Source organism: Hoplias malabaricus, chromosome 1 (assembly GCF_029633855.1).
Source record: "Hoplias malabaricus isolate fHopMal1 chromosome 1, fHopMal1.hap1, whole genome shotgun sequence".
In the NCBI taxonomy this organism is placed as follows: Eukaryota; Metazoa; Chordata; class Actinopteri; order Characiformes; family Erythrinidae; genus Hoplias; species Hoplias malabaricus.
This window is the reverse complement of record NC_089800.1, coordinates 66237266-66254083: the sequence shown is the minus strand read 5'-3', so window position 1 is coordinate 66254083 and position 16818 is coordinate 66237266. Positions and strand designations below refer to the sequence as shown.

Here is a 16818-nt window from a genome sequence, read left to right as displayed (position 1 = left end):
CCACTCTGTACCACACCTGAGCAAAACTCCAAACAGCTGCATCTACTTTTTCACTCTCCTTCACACACAACAACCTGGACCCTATTTTTAAAAGATTTAAAAAGGTCACATCCCTCACTTTAGCCTGAAAAAAACACACATCTTAATAAAGTGCTTCATCTCGGAAACTGAAAATATGGTGTATTCATAACATGGGAAGGGGCGGAGTCATGCAAATTGGCTCCCAGCATGCCCTACAGTTACCCCACTAAGGGATTTTGTTGTGATAATATTGTTGCAACTGTTGTTGGTTTGCTGTAATGTAGTGTGGTAAGTTTTGTTCGTTGTGTTGTTTGCTGTGCAGGGACAGTGTTAGAGTGATCCATGTTACTCATGTGTGGTCACCTTCCCTGTGTTTTGTGTGCTGTTCAAGTGGTAGGTTTGGTGCTTCCCTAAGTCTTTGTAAATGCTGTGAAATTTTGTGTAATTGGTAAACAAAATTTAACTTAAAACCATTATGTTGTCTTCCCCTTTGACACTTTCACTAAAATTAATTATAACCAAGTCAGAAGTGTGTCATTTTTAAATGTCTGATTATTTGGGCTGGAAGCAAATTAGAATATGTATGATTTACCTTTAAGAAAATGACAGTCTCAACAGTTTCATATAATAATATCAGGATTTATCTTATTACAGCTTCCTTTCGTCTTCAGGTGACCTGCTTTCAGTGTTTCAAAGGAATCTGCAGGATTCAAAGGAATCCCACAACTCCAAAGGTCAGTGTTAGAAGTTAACTGCATTTGCTGCCTCTCACTATCAAGGTAATCCCAAACATGTTCTGGCTGAGGTCTTGGTTCTAAGATGGTCAGACCACTGTTATGAGAACACCAGGTGTTTCTTCTAGATCCTTTCCTCAGTGTGGGCTTCTCTCCAGATCCACGTCCTTCCAGTCAAGCTGTTCTTCTCACAGTGGAAGGACAAACACAAACATCTGTGTGTTTGATCAGACCTCAAGCAAGAGCCAAACACACTTTTCTCCTCTCTTAATGAATATGAAGCCTGCTGTTTTTGTCATGGGGACAGTTTTTAGTGTGACACAGAGTCTTGTGCTCTTGTTAGGAGTTGTGTCCAAAATGGCTCCGTATTCACTATTCCCTACATTAGATTCAGGAGCATTGTGAATGATGTCAGAATCTAACTGATGCAGGTTTTTACCAAACCTGCATATATTATATACGCTAGGGTATAAGGGTTTTTGTACATATCTTTTATCGGCTTTGGTACATAGTTTGTAAACAACATTGTCAGTAAAAAAGGTACAATACATATACCTCATTGTTTACTACAGGTACAGTCAGCATAAATGTACCTTCAAAAGTTAAATCAGTGGTTATAGAGTCCAGTTGGGTTCCCTAGAGTTACAATACATTGTGTACTCCAGAAGGAGCGGGTAATATTTGTAATGTTTAATAACAAATCTTGGAGTTTAAACAAGATTAATGTAATCAATGTAATTTAAAAATGTAAAGTTACTATAGAACATCCCTGAAGGTATACCCTTAATGGTACCACCACTGTGACTGTTTTCCTGTGGGAGTAATTATTGCTTTGCATTGTGGAATTGTTTTTTGGACACCGTTACAAAATTGCAAAATCACAAATTCATGCACTATGTAGTGAATAAGGCACAGTATAAGTACTAGATTATTTATCTTTTAAACATGTTTTAAACTCTCTCTTTCTATTGTTTTTGTTAGATTTTTTTCTTCTAAGTGAACCAATTTATTTCTAGTCTTTTTAGGAGGCTCAAGAGAAAACACACACAACTTTTACTTCAATTAATATTTAGACTGCAAAGACCTGCAGAGATGCAGTGGATGATACACACATACCTAATAATGTGTCTCAGTCACACAGCTCCAGAGACCTGGATGTTGTGGGTTCAAGCCCCACTCCGGGTGACTGTCTGTGAGGAGTTTGTAGTGTTCTCCCTATGTCCGCATGGGTTTCCTCCGGGTAGGTCTGTGTTTCCTCCCATGGTTCCAAAATGCATGTTGGTAGGTGGATTGGCGACTCAAAAATGTCCATAGGTGTTAATGAATATGTGTGTTGCCCTGTGAAGGACTGGTGCCCCCTTCAGGGTGTACACCTGCCTTGCGCCAAGTGATTCTGGCTAGGCTCTGGACCCACCATGACCCTGATCAGGATAAGTGGTTACAGACAATGAATGAATTTACTTACTCGCCTTTTTCCAAGTCTTACTCGAATCCACTTACTGGCAGATTTTTAGAAATAGTAGTAATACATATATGCACAGCTCCATAATAAGCTTTGGATAAAACATATAGGCCTAAAATGATAGTAATAAGTTTTAGGGGTCCACTTTAGTATTCTTAAGTGAATACTTAAAGTCTGTGGTAAATGGCCAATAGACTGCATTTTCAGAAGATTATTTTATACACACTTGGGAAATAAATAATTGAAGTGAACACATTGATTGTACTTATAATATTTATTTTATTTCATAGCTTAGCTGCTAACTTTAGTACAGAATATGCTAACTGTCTCACCTGTTTACTCATATTTTGTTAATGTTTAGGATTTGTCCAATGTTTTGTACTACTACATAACTGCTGAGTGTATGCAGAGGGAAAAAAACATGGTTTTCAAAGTCAAAATTGTGAAAGTTCGTCCTAAGAACAGTGGAAATGAAGGACAAAATCAAAAAGTGGAAGTTTGTGTCTGAAGATCAGGTTTTTCTTCTGCTTTATTTGTGTGTGTGTGTGTGAGAGAGAGAGATAAACCCACTGAATCATCATTTTCAGGGGAAACCCTTTCCATGGAAAGTTTTGTTCTGAATATTTTGCATTGTTTGTTTTTGGCATGTTTGTGCACACGATTGTCGTTGACAGATCAACATGATTTCTGCTGACCTCTATAAGGAGAGAGGTCAAGCAGTTTTGGTGGCTGCTCTGAATGGAAGTGAAGGTGTATCTTAACTTGTATCTCAGAAAATCTTTAGCAGGGACCTCTTAATAGACCCACAGTATAAATATTGGTGGTTACCCTTTATAATGAGTGAATTCCATTGTGTATATTCTCCACAGAGTGGGTTCGATTCCCACTCCGGGTGACTGTCTGTGAGGAGTTGATGTGTTCTCCCCGTGTCCGCGTGGGTTTCCTCCAGGTGCTCCAGTTTCCTCCCACAGTCCAAAAAAACACATGTTGGTAGGTGGATTGGCGACTCAAAAGTGTCCATAGGTGTGAATGTGTGTGTGTGTGTTGCCCTGTAAAGGACTGGTGCCCCCTCCGGGGTGTGTTCCCGCCTTGCGCCCAATGATTCTAGGTGGGCTCTGGACCCACCGCGACCCTGAATTGGATAAGCGCTTACAGATAATGAATGAATGAATATTCTCCATAGAACACCATGAAATAAATGGGTCAATTTAGAGCTGCTGCACAGCAACCATCCTCAATGCCAAGTGTGGGCTTAAGCTGTAGAAAGACATCCAGCACTGGACTGTGGTGTAGTGGAACTGTATTCTGGATTAGATGGAGTGATTGTTTGGAATGGTCATTGTGTGACCAGCTTTTATTGCTGAATGCAACAAATACTCTCAACAATGTTTCAATTTTGATTTGCACTTGCCCTCGCTGACTTCCACTGACCACTCAGAAGTGTGTAGCACTTACGGTACACAAGTGAGGAGGGGCCATGCCTCACAGCCAAGCATCCCATTGAACCGACTTCTGTTGATTGTATACATTGTCATATTTAGAACAAGGTAAAGAGGTAGATATTGAGCATTTTTCAATGTTTATAGCCAAACTATAGTACAATATATATATTTTAGTTAATATATTGCATGTTTATTTTTCTTTTTTTTGGCTTTTTCCTTGGTAGTTTTTTTTTCCCCACAGTTAAGCACAGCCAAGGGTTTTTTTTTTTTTTTCCCCCAAACTGCTTTAATCGACATTGTATAAAAATTCTGGGCATATTCTGCTTCTGCACCAATGAGGGCTCATATCACACTTCACCTCAGACCATACAGAAAAGGAATGGCACTTAAGATGGCATCAGGGATTCCCCAAAGGTGAACTGGCAATGTGAAGCTGGCGAAGGCAAGTTACAACCAGAACTGAAACGCAGGGCTTGGGTAAAGGATTTACTGAAGAGTAGCACTGATGTTATTGTTGCACAGTGGAACAAAAAACCTGAGTAATATCCCAGAATTGCAGGATGAGGATATGTCCTGCACATTTTTTGGCCATTTATGTTCATTGAGTTTGAATAGATGAAAGCTTGGTGCCAGATTCCACACTGATAAGTGAGCAGAATGGCATTTATTTCAGTTGAACATAAGAGATTATATAACAGTTTGTGGTTTAGATTCTATGTCTGTTCTGAATAATAATAAATGCTTGGCTTCCAGTTTAGACAGAAATGTGACAAAATACACAATGGCAGTGTCTCTCCTGGGCCTCTACTGTTTTGAGAAAGCTTTAAATTTGATTTTAAAACTTTTCTGCGATGTCTTGATGGCATACAGCCATGGACACTTGAAGTCAGATACAGATGTTTGATAATTACCTTTAGGAACTGGATGAAGAATCTAGTTCTTCTGCTCCACAGCCCTGTGCTGGTGAGGTTTATACCCCTCTTACTGACACTTGGCATTGGGCATGGTGAATCAGCTCCCGAGCATCCCATTTCATTTCATGCTTTTCACTGGAAATTAGCGAATCTGTGTATTACACAACTGATAGAACCAAGACTAGGAACATTTACTGACATGTATGTCAATTATGGTAAAAACATATATCATGGCATCCCGCAGCTATTCAGGAGTGGCTCTAACAAGCTTGAGCCAGCTTTTAAAACACATTCAATATAAACACTAGCAATCACTTCCTGGAATCCAGTCTGGACAAATCCCATTCACTGTAATATTCACAATAGCAATATGTTTCACTTTTACCATGGAACTGAGGAAAGCATGTCTGATCAGGTGCATGCTCCATTCCACTCTACGGCTCAGTGGTAGATTCACAAGAAGAAGATGACTGTAGGAAGCCTGCAGCCTGTCCTCTAATTGGATTTCACTGACCTTGCTCTTCTTTTCCACAACATTTTGGGTCAATGCTGTATGTCCATTCATACCAGTACAACACACGCTAACACATCCTTACCAAGTCACTGTCACTACAGTGTTCAGAATAATTCTTCCTCACTGGTGATCCTGTGGTCCATGGCAGGCAGAAATAGGGATTAGGATTAGAAAGTATGCAGAAAAACAGATGTACTACAATTCTTACTGTAGAACTACAAAGTGCACCTGTATGGTCAGTGGAGCTGATCAAATTGACAATGAATGTAGATACAAAGTAGCTGTTTCAAATCCAGTGATTGTTCAGTGTACACAGAAGTATCCTATAGTTTATTTATTTAAATGTTGACCATAATTAAAACAATATTTAAATGTATGTGTAAATTCCGTAAATTACTATATACATAGAATGATGTTAGGGAGTAGACTGGACCCCCTTTTGCCATCTAGTGGCTAGGGTGTGTGATTAAAAAAAATAAACAACTACAACCATGTGACAAACAAGTGGAACTATGACAGCAATGGTAACAAACTGATTTGTCCTTCAAGACATTAGTGAATCATTGTGAGCTTAGCTTCCATGTCATTCCTACAGGCGAAATATGAGCAATTATGTCAAAGAACAAGTGGCAGTAATCTGAGACAGCGCCACTGACAGCCTGACCTAAAACACAATCTGTGAACACGTTAAATATAGCCCTTATTGGTCACAGTTAAGGCCTGGCCCAGTCTCACACTGGGCCACATTTAAAGATTAGAGAAATCGATTCTGTAGGATCAAGCCTTTTCCATTTGCTGATCCAAATATATAACGTAGCTGCAGTTAGTGATCCAGGCAAGTTTGAGGATACCTGCTCCTGAAATGACGGGTATTAGTCAGGAGTTTTCCCTCCTTTGCTGCACTAGCACCTGCTCGTCTGGGGAGATTGCAATGAGGATTTGTTGGTACTGCAAGCATATATGTGAGGTCAAGCACTCGTGTTGGATGATTAGTCCTGCTTCTCCAACTAATCCCACATAGATCTGCTGGAGCTCCATCACTCCAGGGAAGCCCAAACTTGGGGGGTGATGCTTGGCTTTGTGAATGGTGCATCACTAGCCGATGCTTGGCTTTGTGAATGGTGAGATTTTTCAATGAAAAATACTCACATATTTCATGTATTGTGGGGAAAAGATTTGACCTTGTATTTAGCTCTTTGCAGGGACCTACAGTGTGTAACACTGGCGAGCAAGTGGGATGGAGAGAGATGCATTTTGTGTGTATGTGTGCCTGCAGAGAGGTGTGAATTTGTGGCAGAGGAAGAGGGAGATTATGTTTATTGCGTCATATTCCTATTGAGTGTATGACTGTAAATGATGTTTCTGATATGGATTAGGTTTATACAGGTACCATGAATATGCTTTTCTGCTTAAGCAGTGTAACGAGAGAGAGAGAGAGAGAAGATTTTACTGCACCACATTCTTGCACCTACACTGTTGATTGTGTGATTCTAAAGGGTGCTGCTGCTGTGGCTGATACAGTGATTTTTCCGTAAAATTGTAAAATATAGGTCGAAGAGGAGGGTCCCGTTTGAAGGAGGGGGGTCTCCGAATTACGGTACATCGGCTGAGTGAGCGAGAGAGAGAGGCTCCCCCATTCAAGAACAGCAGCACTCCAAAGCTCCGCAGCTATAACTCTCTCTCTCACACACACACACGAGGGAGAAGGAGAGGAGGAGTGAGTGAGTGTGTGTGTGTGTCAGAGAGAGAGAAAGAGAGAGAGAGGCGGCAGGAAAAGAATGAGGAAGAACTGGCTTGAGCTCGCTGGCCTCTGAAGCGCGGGATTTTGCTGAAGAAGCAGCGGTTTCTGATCACTGCGGGTCAGTACCGGAGAAAAAAAAAGAGGACCAAAGAAAAAAAAAAGCGTATGCGTCTATGTGCGCGCGCGTGTGTGCGTGCACGTGTGTGTGTGTGCGTATGGGAAACGAGGAGCGGTTCTAAGCTTTGCGTCTCACGCATATAAAGCAAAACCACCTCCCCCCTCTCTCTTCCTCAACACCACCACCATCATCAGCAAACATCAACAGCAGCAGCACCTCCACCATCTTCATTAACATTAGCGTCATCCTCCGCTCCAACAACAGAAAGCAAGCCGCAAAACCCCCGCGAGACGCATGCGAGCTCGGACACGGCGGACACAGCACGCGCCCTGAACGGTAGAAGGTAAGATCCGTTCGCTTTCTGCTCGATTTGGGACGGGACCCTTGTCTAGTCTTGGGACCCCCACCCCTCCCTCTCTCCCTCTTTACCTACTAAGCCCCCTCTTTGTCGCTTGCCTGAGACCGGACGGGTTCCGCTGGAGCTGGGTTCGCTCGTGTGATTTGACGGATAATGTGCTCGCGCGCGTGCAACTTGTAGCCAGAGCCCGAAGGTGTCCGTTGGGACGTGAATGTGTGGTGCGCGCGGAGGACGGTTCTAGCTGAACCGGGTTCTCGAGCAGACGAAATGAATCGCGTAAGTACATTCAACTTCCAGCCGCGTGCATCTGACAATGAATGAAACGGCACGGAGTGGGCGCGTGTGAAAGACAGGGATTTTTGACAAAATGTTTGAAGTGCGCTCTAAAAACGCTATGAAGAAACCCCCCAAAAATAAAACCGTATGAACCTAGAACGTTTTTTTCTCCTTTATGCTTGCTTGCTTAGATTAACTAGCACTCCTTTTAAGTCAGATCCTATAGGAAACCATCAACAAATCTGTCACCTGTTAAGCCACTCGGACCATTTACATTGTGATCTCAAACCATCAAGGAAACAGAACATAGAACACACTACAGAACCAATCACAATCAAAAGAAGACAGGATTTATGGGAAAAGAATAGTAGGATTTTGATATTACTACTGTAATATATTGTTGTTTTCTCAATTTGTTGAAGCAGACTACAAAATCCCTGTAGCTAGAAAGTGTTTGTATGTGTGTGTGAATACATGCGTCCTGCCTTAGAGGACACTGGTCACCCACTGCCTGTAGGCGAGTACGGAGGGCATTTCTCAAAGCCTGCCCTTGTATCTTCTTGCAAGCTACGTCAGTGTCAATAATATAATGTGTAGACGTTTATCTCTGGAAAAAAGCCACAGACATAACTGTTATGTCATAAATCTGACACTGCTGCACACCATATCGCAGGCAAGGCGAGTCAGCTACTGCCTCTTTAACTACACACTCTTTGTCTATATTGAAAGTATATTGTATGTTTTTATATATTTTTTCATGTCCATGTATCTTGTTCTCTTCATCCACAGGTTCATTTGTCATCCATCACAGGAAAGATGAGGCATTTCAAGGTTTCCTCATACCTCTCGACAGGGCTCCAGTATCTGGTGATTTTGGCAGTCCTGCTCACCAACATCCACCGTGTGATGGCAGAGAATGTGCAAGACCACAGTTCCAATCATAACTCTTCTGACAACAAATCAGACCCATGTGGAGGCTCCACTGAATGCCATCCTGGAGTCATCCTCCCGGTGTGGGAGCCCCAGAACCCCTCATTTGGGGACAAAGTGGCAAGGGCAACCGTCTACTTTGTGGCACTGGTGTACATGTTCCTCGGCGTGTCAATCATTGCTGACCGCTTTATGGCCTCAATCGAGGTGATCACCTCGCAAGAGAAAGAGATCACCATTAAGAAACCAAACGGGGAAACCACAACTACCACTGTACGCATCTGGAATGAAACCGTGTCCAACCTCACTCTTATGGCCCTGGGTTCCTCTGCACCGGAGATTCTGCTCTCTGTCATTGAAGTGTGTGGACATAACTTTGAAGCAGGTGACCTCGGGCCCTCTACCATCGTAGGAAGCGCTGCCTTTAACATGTTTGTGATTATCGGGATCTGTGTCTACGTGGTACCAGACGGGGAGCATCGCAAGGTCAAGCATCTCCGTGTGTTCTTTGTCACCGCGGCATGGAGCATCTTTGCCTACCTGTGGCTGTACCTGATTCTGGCTGTCATCTCGCCAGGTGTCGTTCAGGTTTGGGAAGGCCTCCTCACGCTCTTCTTCTTCCCCATCTGTGTGGTCTTCGCCTGGATAGCCGATCGTCGCCTTCTCTTCTACAAATACGTCTACAAGCGATACCGGGCTGGCAGGCAGCGTGGCATGATCATCGAGACCGAGGGGGATCGTCCACTTCCGTCTAAAGTGGACATCGAAATGGATGGAAAGATGCTCAACTCTCATGCTGTGGACTTCCTGGATGGGACCCTGACGTTGGACCTGGAAGACAAGGATCTGGATGAAGAGGAGGCCAGACGGGACATGGCGAAGATCCTGAAGGAACTCAAGCAGAAACATCCAGACAAAGAGGTTGAGCAGCTGATCGAGCTCGCTAACTACCAAGTACTCAGCCAGCAGCAGAAAAGTCGGGCCTTCTACCGCTGCCAGGCTACGAGGCTGATGACCGGCGCTGGAAATATTTTGAAGAAGCATGCGGCAGACCAGGCGCGAAAGGCGGTGAGCATGCATGAGGTGCGGAGCGACACCGGTGAGAACGACCCTGTCTCCAAGATCTTCTTTGAACCTGGTTCGTACCAGTGCCTGGAGAACTGCGGAACCGTAGCTGTGAACGTGATCAGACGTGGTGGTGACCTCAACCAGACGGTGTCTGTCGAGTTCCGCACTGAAGATGGCACAGCGAACGCCGGCTCCGATTACGAGTTCACCGAAGGCACGGTTGTCTTTAAGCCGGGCGAGACACAGAAGGAGATCCGTGTTGGGATCATAGACGATGACATCTTCGAGGAGGATGAAAACTTTCATATCCATCTCAGCAATGTCCGTGTCCTTCACGAAGGAGCAGAGCCTGAGACCTCTGAAAGCAATCATGTGGAGACCATCGCAACTCTCGGCATACCCACCACCGCGACTGTCACCATCTTTGATGATGACCATGCAGGAATCTTCACGTTTGAAGAGCCCGTGGTCCATGTCAGTGAGAGTGTAGGTGTGATGGAGGTGAAGGTGCTGCGGACATCTGGAGCTCGTGGTGTTGTTTTTGTACCCTACAAGACCATCGAGGGCTCAGCCAAAGGAGGCGGCGAGGACTTTGAAGACAGCCATGGCATGCTGGAGTTCCAAAATGATGAAATCTTGTAAGTCATATATTATTTAAAAATTTAAATTTGGGTATCTTCATTGACAGAGCATTGATATTTTTTTTTATTAACATTTTTTAAAGAAGTGCTTGAACCTCATTTTTGAACCTGTAGCATTTATTCCTGTGTGATACACTTCTGTAATGCTCTGTCAGTAGAGAAACCATGTGCACGAAATATGAAAGTGATATCATGGGATTATGCTTGATGGTTGGATGAATGCATGCATGATGGATGCCGAATGTGTGCTCTGAGACATCGAGGTGATGTCACAACGCTGTTGGAAGCATGAAGCCTGTGAACCTGCAAAAGGAGGAGATGTCATCAGAAGTCTTGTTCTGCAGTTCCTCTTTTCCAACTCCTGTTTTCTTTCTTATCTTTCTTTCATATACCTGTCCATCTTTCATTACTCTGTTTTGGCTGTGTTTGCTCTGAGCCTTCAAGCTTGATCTGTCCTTGTCAGTGTGTGTGTTGGTGGTATATGATTGTTGTAAATGTTCTCGTACATGGAAGTTTTCTTTTCTCTCTGTTGGTTTCTGACTGTTGTTGGATGTGTGGCGATGATGCAATGTCTTTGAGTGCATGACAGATTCTTTGGCAATTCTGGTGACCACAGTTTAGCGCTAAGATTGATCACGTGCTGTTTCTAAATATGGTTAGTCAGTCTGCATTTAAATGACTGTGTCCTGATTTAGAGCACAGACATGTTTATTTATGATTGGCCGTTTAGAGTGTGATTGATTGCATCTGTCCTCAGTTGCCCTGCTGACAGGTTACGCTGAGTGGATTGTTGTAACCTTCACTGTAGTTTGGTATCTTGGCATTTATCTCTTCATATGATCGCTTCTGTGTCTGTTTGTGTTGTTGACTGACAAGACAAGCAGTTGTGACCTTAGCATAATTTAGGGAAAACCTCATAACTATCTGCCAAATTCCCATTGTACCAGACTACAGAGGTTATTTAAACAGTGCATATCTCTGAGTTCACACAGCATAAGCAGTCACAACACGCACACAAGCGTCCAAGAATCACTCTTGCTTACTTACACTCCCTCTCTCTCTCTCTCTCTCTCTCTCTCTCTATCTCTCTCTCTCTATCTCTCTCCCCACTGCTCAGGGTGTGTAAGACAAGTGAAGTGATTGAGTGAACGTGGGCCGTGTGTTTTAAACAGATTCAAAGCAGATGTGGAGGGTCAGACTTTCCGTGGCCTGTTGGCCTACTGCATACTTTCCATCATGCACTGCTGCAAGCACTGTTAAGTGGATTTTAATAACACTCCTTTAATGAAATGATGGAAGGACCTAAGGATGGAGGGATGTTGGGCACTGGAACAGGGAGGATGAAGTAAAAAACGTTTTTTTAATGTTATGTCAGATCTCTGCAGGAATGTCTGGATGTCTTTCAGATCTTAAGCTCTTCCAGAACATATAATTAGAAGGTTATCTCAGCGCTCTGGAATATGTATTTGGAGCACAGCATAACCTCTGATTACATGAACACATTTGACCAGTCCAGACTTTTGGACCCTTTACCGTGTATTACACTAAATAGCCACTATCCTGTAGTTTTCATGACCCTTAGTTGTTTTTATTTCTTTATTTATGGACAGTCTGCATTACTCTGTCCAAAACCTGGAGTTTGATGAGAGGAGGACTGTAGCATTAGCAAGTTCTTTCTAAAGCCTATAGTGCTGTTTAATGTCATAGATAGTTTGGACAATCTGACTACTTGAGTTTTTCCTTTGAAACTTACAGAGACTTCAGTGTTTTGTGCTGTATCTTTTCTACATGCACTGTACTTTACTGTACTTGTTGAATCAGTTTGGTTTATTTATTTATACATTAACGAGGGCTACTTGATGAATTGCTGGACATATGCAAAACAGTCGATGAATTACAGGTTGAATGAAGTCATCTGGGTCAATCAAGTTTGAAATAGGGACAAGAATTTTGCCATACTATGTATGTCTGTATCAACACAGATCATATCTGACCTAGGATCAGTTTTCCCAGTCATCAATCATTAGTTACTGTTATCATAAAATTGGCTCTTTACTGTACTGATATTTCAGATTATGCAGTATGATTCTCTGACCTGTAAGTATTTTTTACGATGTGCTGTATGATCAAAATAACAATTACTGTGAGTGTTGTGCTGAATCTAGGCGTTTATATAATCAAACATAAGTGAATTTCGGTCAAATATTGCAGGCCATTGGGATGTTAATCACACTAATGACCTATTAATTATTGATAATGGTTATAAAATGGAATGTGTGTGTGTCTGTGTTACCCTGGCGTCCCCTCCAGGGTGTGTTCCCGCCTTGCGCCCAATGATTCCAGGTAGGCTCTGGACCCCCCGCGACCCTAAATTGGATAAGCGATTACAGATAATGGATGGATGGATGGATGGATGGTTATAAAATGGAGAGATAACACATAAAGACTATTATAAGTAAACATGAATATTCAGAACCTTAAGCCTTAGGTGTCCCATATGATACAAAATGAAATTGTGCTAGATATACTGAATATGAATTCACAAATGAACTTTGAAAACCCACAAATTAATAAATTATTTTGCCTCAATATGTTGATTTTTCACAATCACTTATCATCCAAATATTTATTCATGTCATATTATTGACCAGGATGAACACTCTGCCTCATAATTTAAAGAAGTGTTTCCATTGACTACATGGGCTGACCTAGGATCAGTCCTTATCATATCTTATTCAATAAAGGCATAATACCACCAATAGAAGAACTGATCCAGGATTGGATGCTTTACTCTGGAGAGGTTTTTTCCAATAAAAAAAAAGAAAAGAAAAAAGAAAAAGTGCTGCTACGCCCTTGAACACATCCCAGATGCAGGGAGGACAAATTGCTCCAGAAAAAAAAAGAAAACGAGGAGGAAAGAAGAGAGGAAAAAAAGGAAAATGGGAATGAGAAAATAGATGATCTACATTGCATTGCCAGAGGCCATCTCCACCCTCATTTCAGTGTCTTAGTGGCTCACTTTATCACAGTAAAAACTGTGGAAAAGTTTTCTCGGCCACTTTCTTACTTCATTCTCAGATCTCCGCTTGAACGGATGAAGTCAGTGGTTGCTGAGGGATGCAGGCAGTGATTGATGGGTGTGTTTGTGCATGTCTTTGTCCATTAGCTTATGCAGAAACTCCGATTAGTGTTCCTTAGCTTATTCATTTACATCTTTTTTCAGGAGTTTGTCCAGGCAATGTAAGTGAATAAGGATTTATTAATCACTATGGCCCCTTGCAAACCACAGCATGCACCGGGCCTTAATTTTGATGTGTATTGCTTGGCATTGGCTGATGCTATACATACTGCTGCAGTGCTGAAACCTTGGGTACACACACACAAACACACTCTGCCAAATCACACGCATAATCAGCTCACATTACCTTGTAATTCAGCTGTGTTCATGAAAATGTCAAGCTGGTGGGTGGCAAGTGTGAATTTGACTTCGTATCTGTTTGTCATTTGTATGCGCATGAGTGTGAGTTTGCGCACATTAAGGCCTAAGCTTTGGGAGAATTTGGTGCTTGATACACATTTTTGGGGCTTAAAATAAACGATAACCCAAAGAATCAGCCAATATCATTTAGTATTTTACAAATTTTCTGTTTTATTCTCCAATAAACAAAAGCAACATTTTTTTTCAGTATTATAATATTGCAAACCTTTGGTTTTAACAGTATAGGGTATAAACTTGCTGTTTTCAGCCTCTGCTTTTCTGGGAAGACTTCACCAACCTGATCCTGGAACATTGCTATGAGGATTTGATTGCATTCTGCCATGAGAGCATTGATAATGTCAAGGATTGATTTTAGATTATTATCTCTGAATCCCAACTCATGCTAAAATTTCTGAATAGTGCTCCATGACTACAGAGAATGCAGTGATAGCTTTATTAAACCAAACTTAATATTAGCTGGCTACTTCATGTGTATCTGTTTAAAAGCGACATTGTGCCTTCAAATAGTTGTTTGTCATGAAATTTCAGGCTGCTGATATCTTAAAAAAAGGGGGAAACCTTTTATTCCTACAACGATGAGTGTTTGACTGTAATTTTCCATTATATGCATAGTGCAGTAACCTTGGCAGAATTCCCGAAGAAAATGTATGAATGTTTTAAGGTGGCGCAGGTGGCCGAGCACACACACAACTTTGGCCTAAATCTTCACTGTCATTATAGGAGACAACCATCAGATGGTAGTGTCCCTCAGGACAGCCTTTGTGCAAGGAACAAAGTGGAAAGAGTGAGAAAAAGGGCGAGAAAGAGAGAGAACCATGTCAAACAGAAACAGCAGGAGAGGTGAAAAGAAAAAGGAGTAGAGAAAGAGGTGGCTAGAGACCGTTCATCAAATACATCTAAGAGTCTGTGAGCCAAAGAAACAAAGGGATAAAATGACAGAAAGAGAGGAAAAAGATTACAGAGACATGGATGGGTCCAGAGTAAATGAGAAGAAATGAGAGGACAAGGCAAGGGGAAAGAGAAACAGATAACGACAAAAGTGGGTGGGAAATGAGGGAAAGATGTGAGGAAAGACAAACAGGGAGAAATAGAAAATGAGAAAGAGAGATGGGGTCAGGTTTGAAGTGCTAATCTATAGTCTCTCATTAGAGCTTCCGGAAGCTTCCGGGCGACCAGTGAAGTCGAGCTCATTTACAGCTAAGAGCAACGATGGACTGCTCCACTTCTGTCACTGAGGACCATTAAGTTACTAGCAGGCACTAATCAGACACTAACAGAGAAGGTAACAGTAAGTTACATGTAAATAAAGCACCTTCCCCATATATTTACAATGGTCTAAGTACAGCCTAGATTATAGCTCTCACTGAGTTTTTTTTTTCTTTTTTTTTTGATAAAGTATCAAATTTAAGACACTATTATTGACTTAATACCTACATTTTTAAACATCCCCTTTGTCATGTATGTAAACTCAGATGAAAGCTAAAGTGACAGTTTGCTGTAGTTCACCTTGACACTGAAACAGGTCAGCTGCTAACAAACAGGGAGGTCACATTGCACATTTTCTCATATTACATTACACATCCCCCCTATTTCAGCAGGTGTCTATGCAGTTTTTACGAGATTTGAGAACATTTGCTTTGTTTCTCATTACGTCTTGCTATAAGGACTTCACATGTCATTTATTTGAACCATTTTGTGAGGCTAGGCCTGTCTTGATTTTCAATATGGGAGGATAATTTTTGCTGCAGTAATAATCCCTGCTAATGCCACATTAAATTCAGAATTGGATAAACCCAGATGGTAACGTCTTTCCCAACTTCTCTCCAGGACTTTTTAACGGCTTGCTTCCAAAAGAGAAAATTAAATAGCATTGGGTCTAGAAATGTACCTGCCCCACTTTTGGTCATCCATCACACTTTTTGGAGCTTTACACACGTATATGTGTAAGTTTGCCTAATGCATCTCTCTGAGACCATCTTATTATTATTGTTTTTTTTTTTTTGTGGGTACTTAAGCTATGCTTAATTTTTGTTACATCTTTGGGTTAATGGTCAGCATTTTGTCTGTTGGACAATGCTGACAATTTATCCAAAAGGTTCTTGAAGGCAGTTACAGCTCCAGCTTCACAAAGCATTGGGTTGGTTTAAAAATGTCACACTTAATTTTTTTTCCCCCTCATATCTACAATTTTACTGACATTTTGTGCAAAGTTTCTAAGACGTTCAAAGACATTCTTGTTATGATATGGCCCCTTGAGACTAATGAAGGAAAAAATGCCAGAATTCAGTTCAAACAAGTAAGCCCTTGTCAATTTAATTACTTAAGCCCATCATGATTCTAATAGATGCTGCTGAGGCACCGTAGCTTCCATTTTCACATAAAGCTTCATTTACATACAGATGAACACGCTGATCCCAGTTCAATGAAGTATAAATATCAGAATATAATCTATTTAACTGGAAGCTGGTTACATTATTAAGGTCTGTTAAGTGTATAGCACATGCTAATCAGGCTCTAGCTGGCCATTGACAATTAGCTAATATCAAATAAATATCGAATGTTCAGAGTGCATTTACAGACACATGAAAACCTACACACAGCCCAGACTGATTCTAACACAATTTTAATGAAGAATGCCTGAAATTCTGTAAATTAGCTCATGACAAGTGGCTGTTTTGCTTGTTAGCTTAATTAGCTCAGTGCCACAAGCGACTTGTCCAGTGCTAATGAAGCACGTGAATGTTCTAAAGAGTAAAAAACACAAGTGTTTATATTGTGACAGAGGAAAGAAATGTATTGAAGCTTCCATAAAGATATGTTTAACATTCTGTTTTTCTGTGGGGTTTGACTTCACATGGACCATTTTACACATCTAAAAATAGGTTGAATAACAGTCACCAAAATATAAAAACACTATATTCTTACCCATATTTCTTAAAATTAATTACATATATGGACAAGATTAAAGATGCTTTCATGTAATAAAGAGCGCAAATCTAAGTAAATACATTTAATATAAGAAAAAAAGAGAACTGATTCCACAAAGAGAGGTACAGAAGTCGCACCAGTATGTCCTTGAACACAGGCTCTTCTCAAGGTC

The 16818-nt window shown here is 41.4% G+C and overlaps 1 protein-coding gene across 6 annotated transcripts in view; it reads left to right on the top strand.

The window, feature by feature from the left end:
- Positions 1-16818, top strand: part of slc8a1b (solute carrier family 8 member 1b) — a 132773-nt gene that overhangs the window by 24316 nt on the left and 91639 nt on the right. For 2 of the 6 annotated variants that reach the window (XM_066671136.1, XM_066671146.1), the window contains exons 1-2: positions 7446-7580; positions 8370-10216. In XM_066671136.1, coding sequence (XP_066527233.1) covers positions 7572-7580; positions 8370-10216 — 1856 coding nt within the window. In that variant the 5' untranslated portion in view covers positions 7446-7571. Of the gene's footprint in view, positions 1-455; positions 470-675; positions 756-6831; positions 7290-7445; positions 7581-8369; positions 10217-16818 lie in introns of those variants that run through there. The other 4 variants (XM_066671172.1, XM_066671164.1, XM_066671155.1 and 1 more) reach the window with 4 other exon arrangements.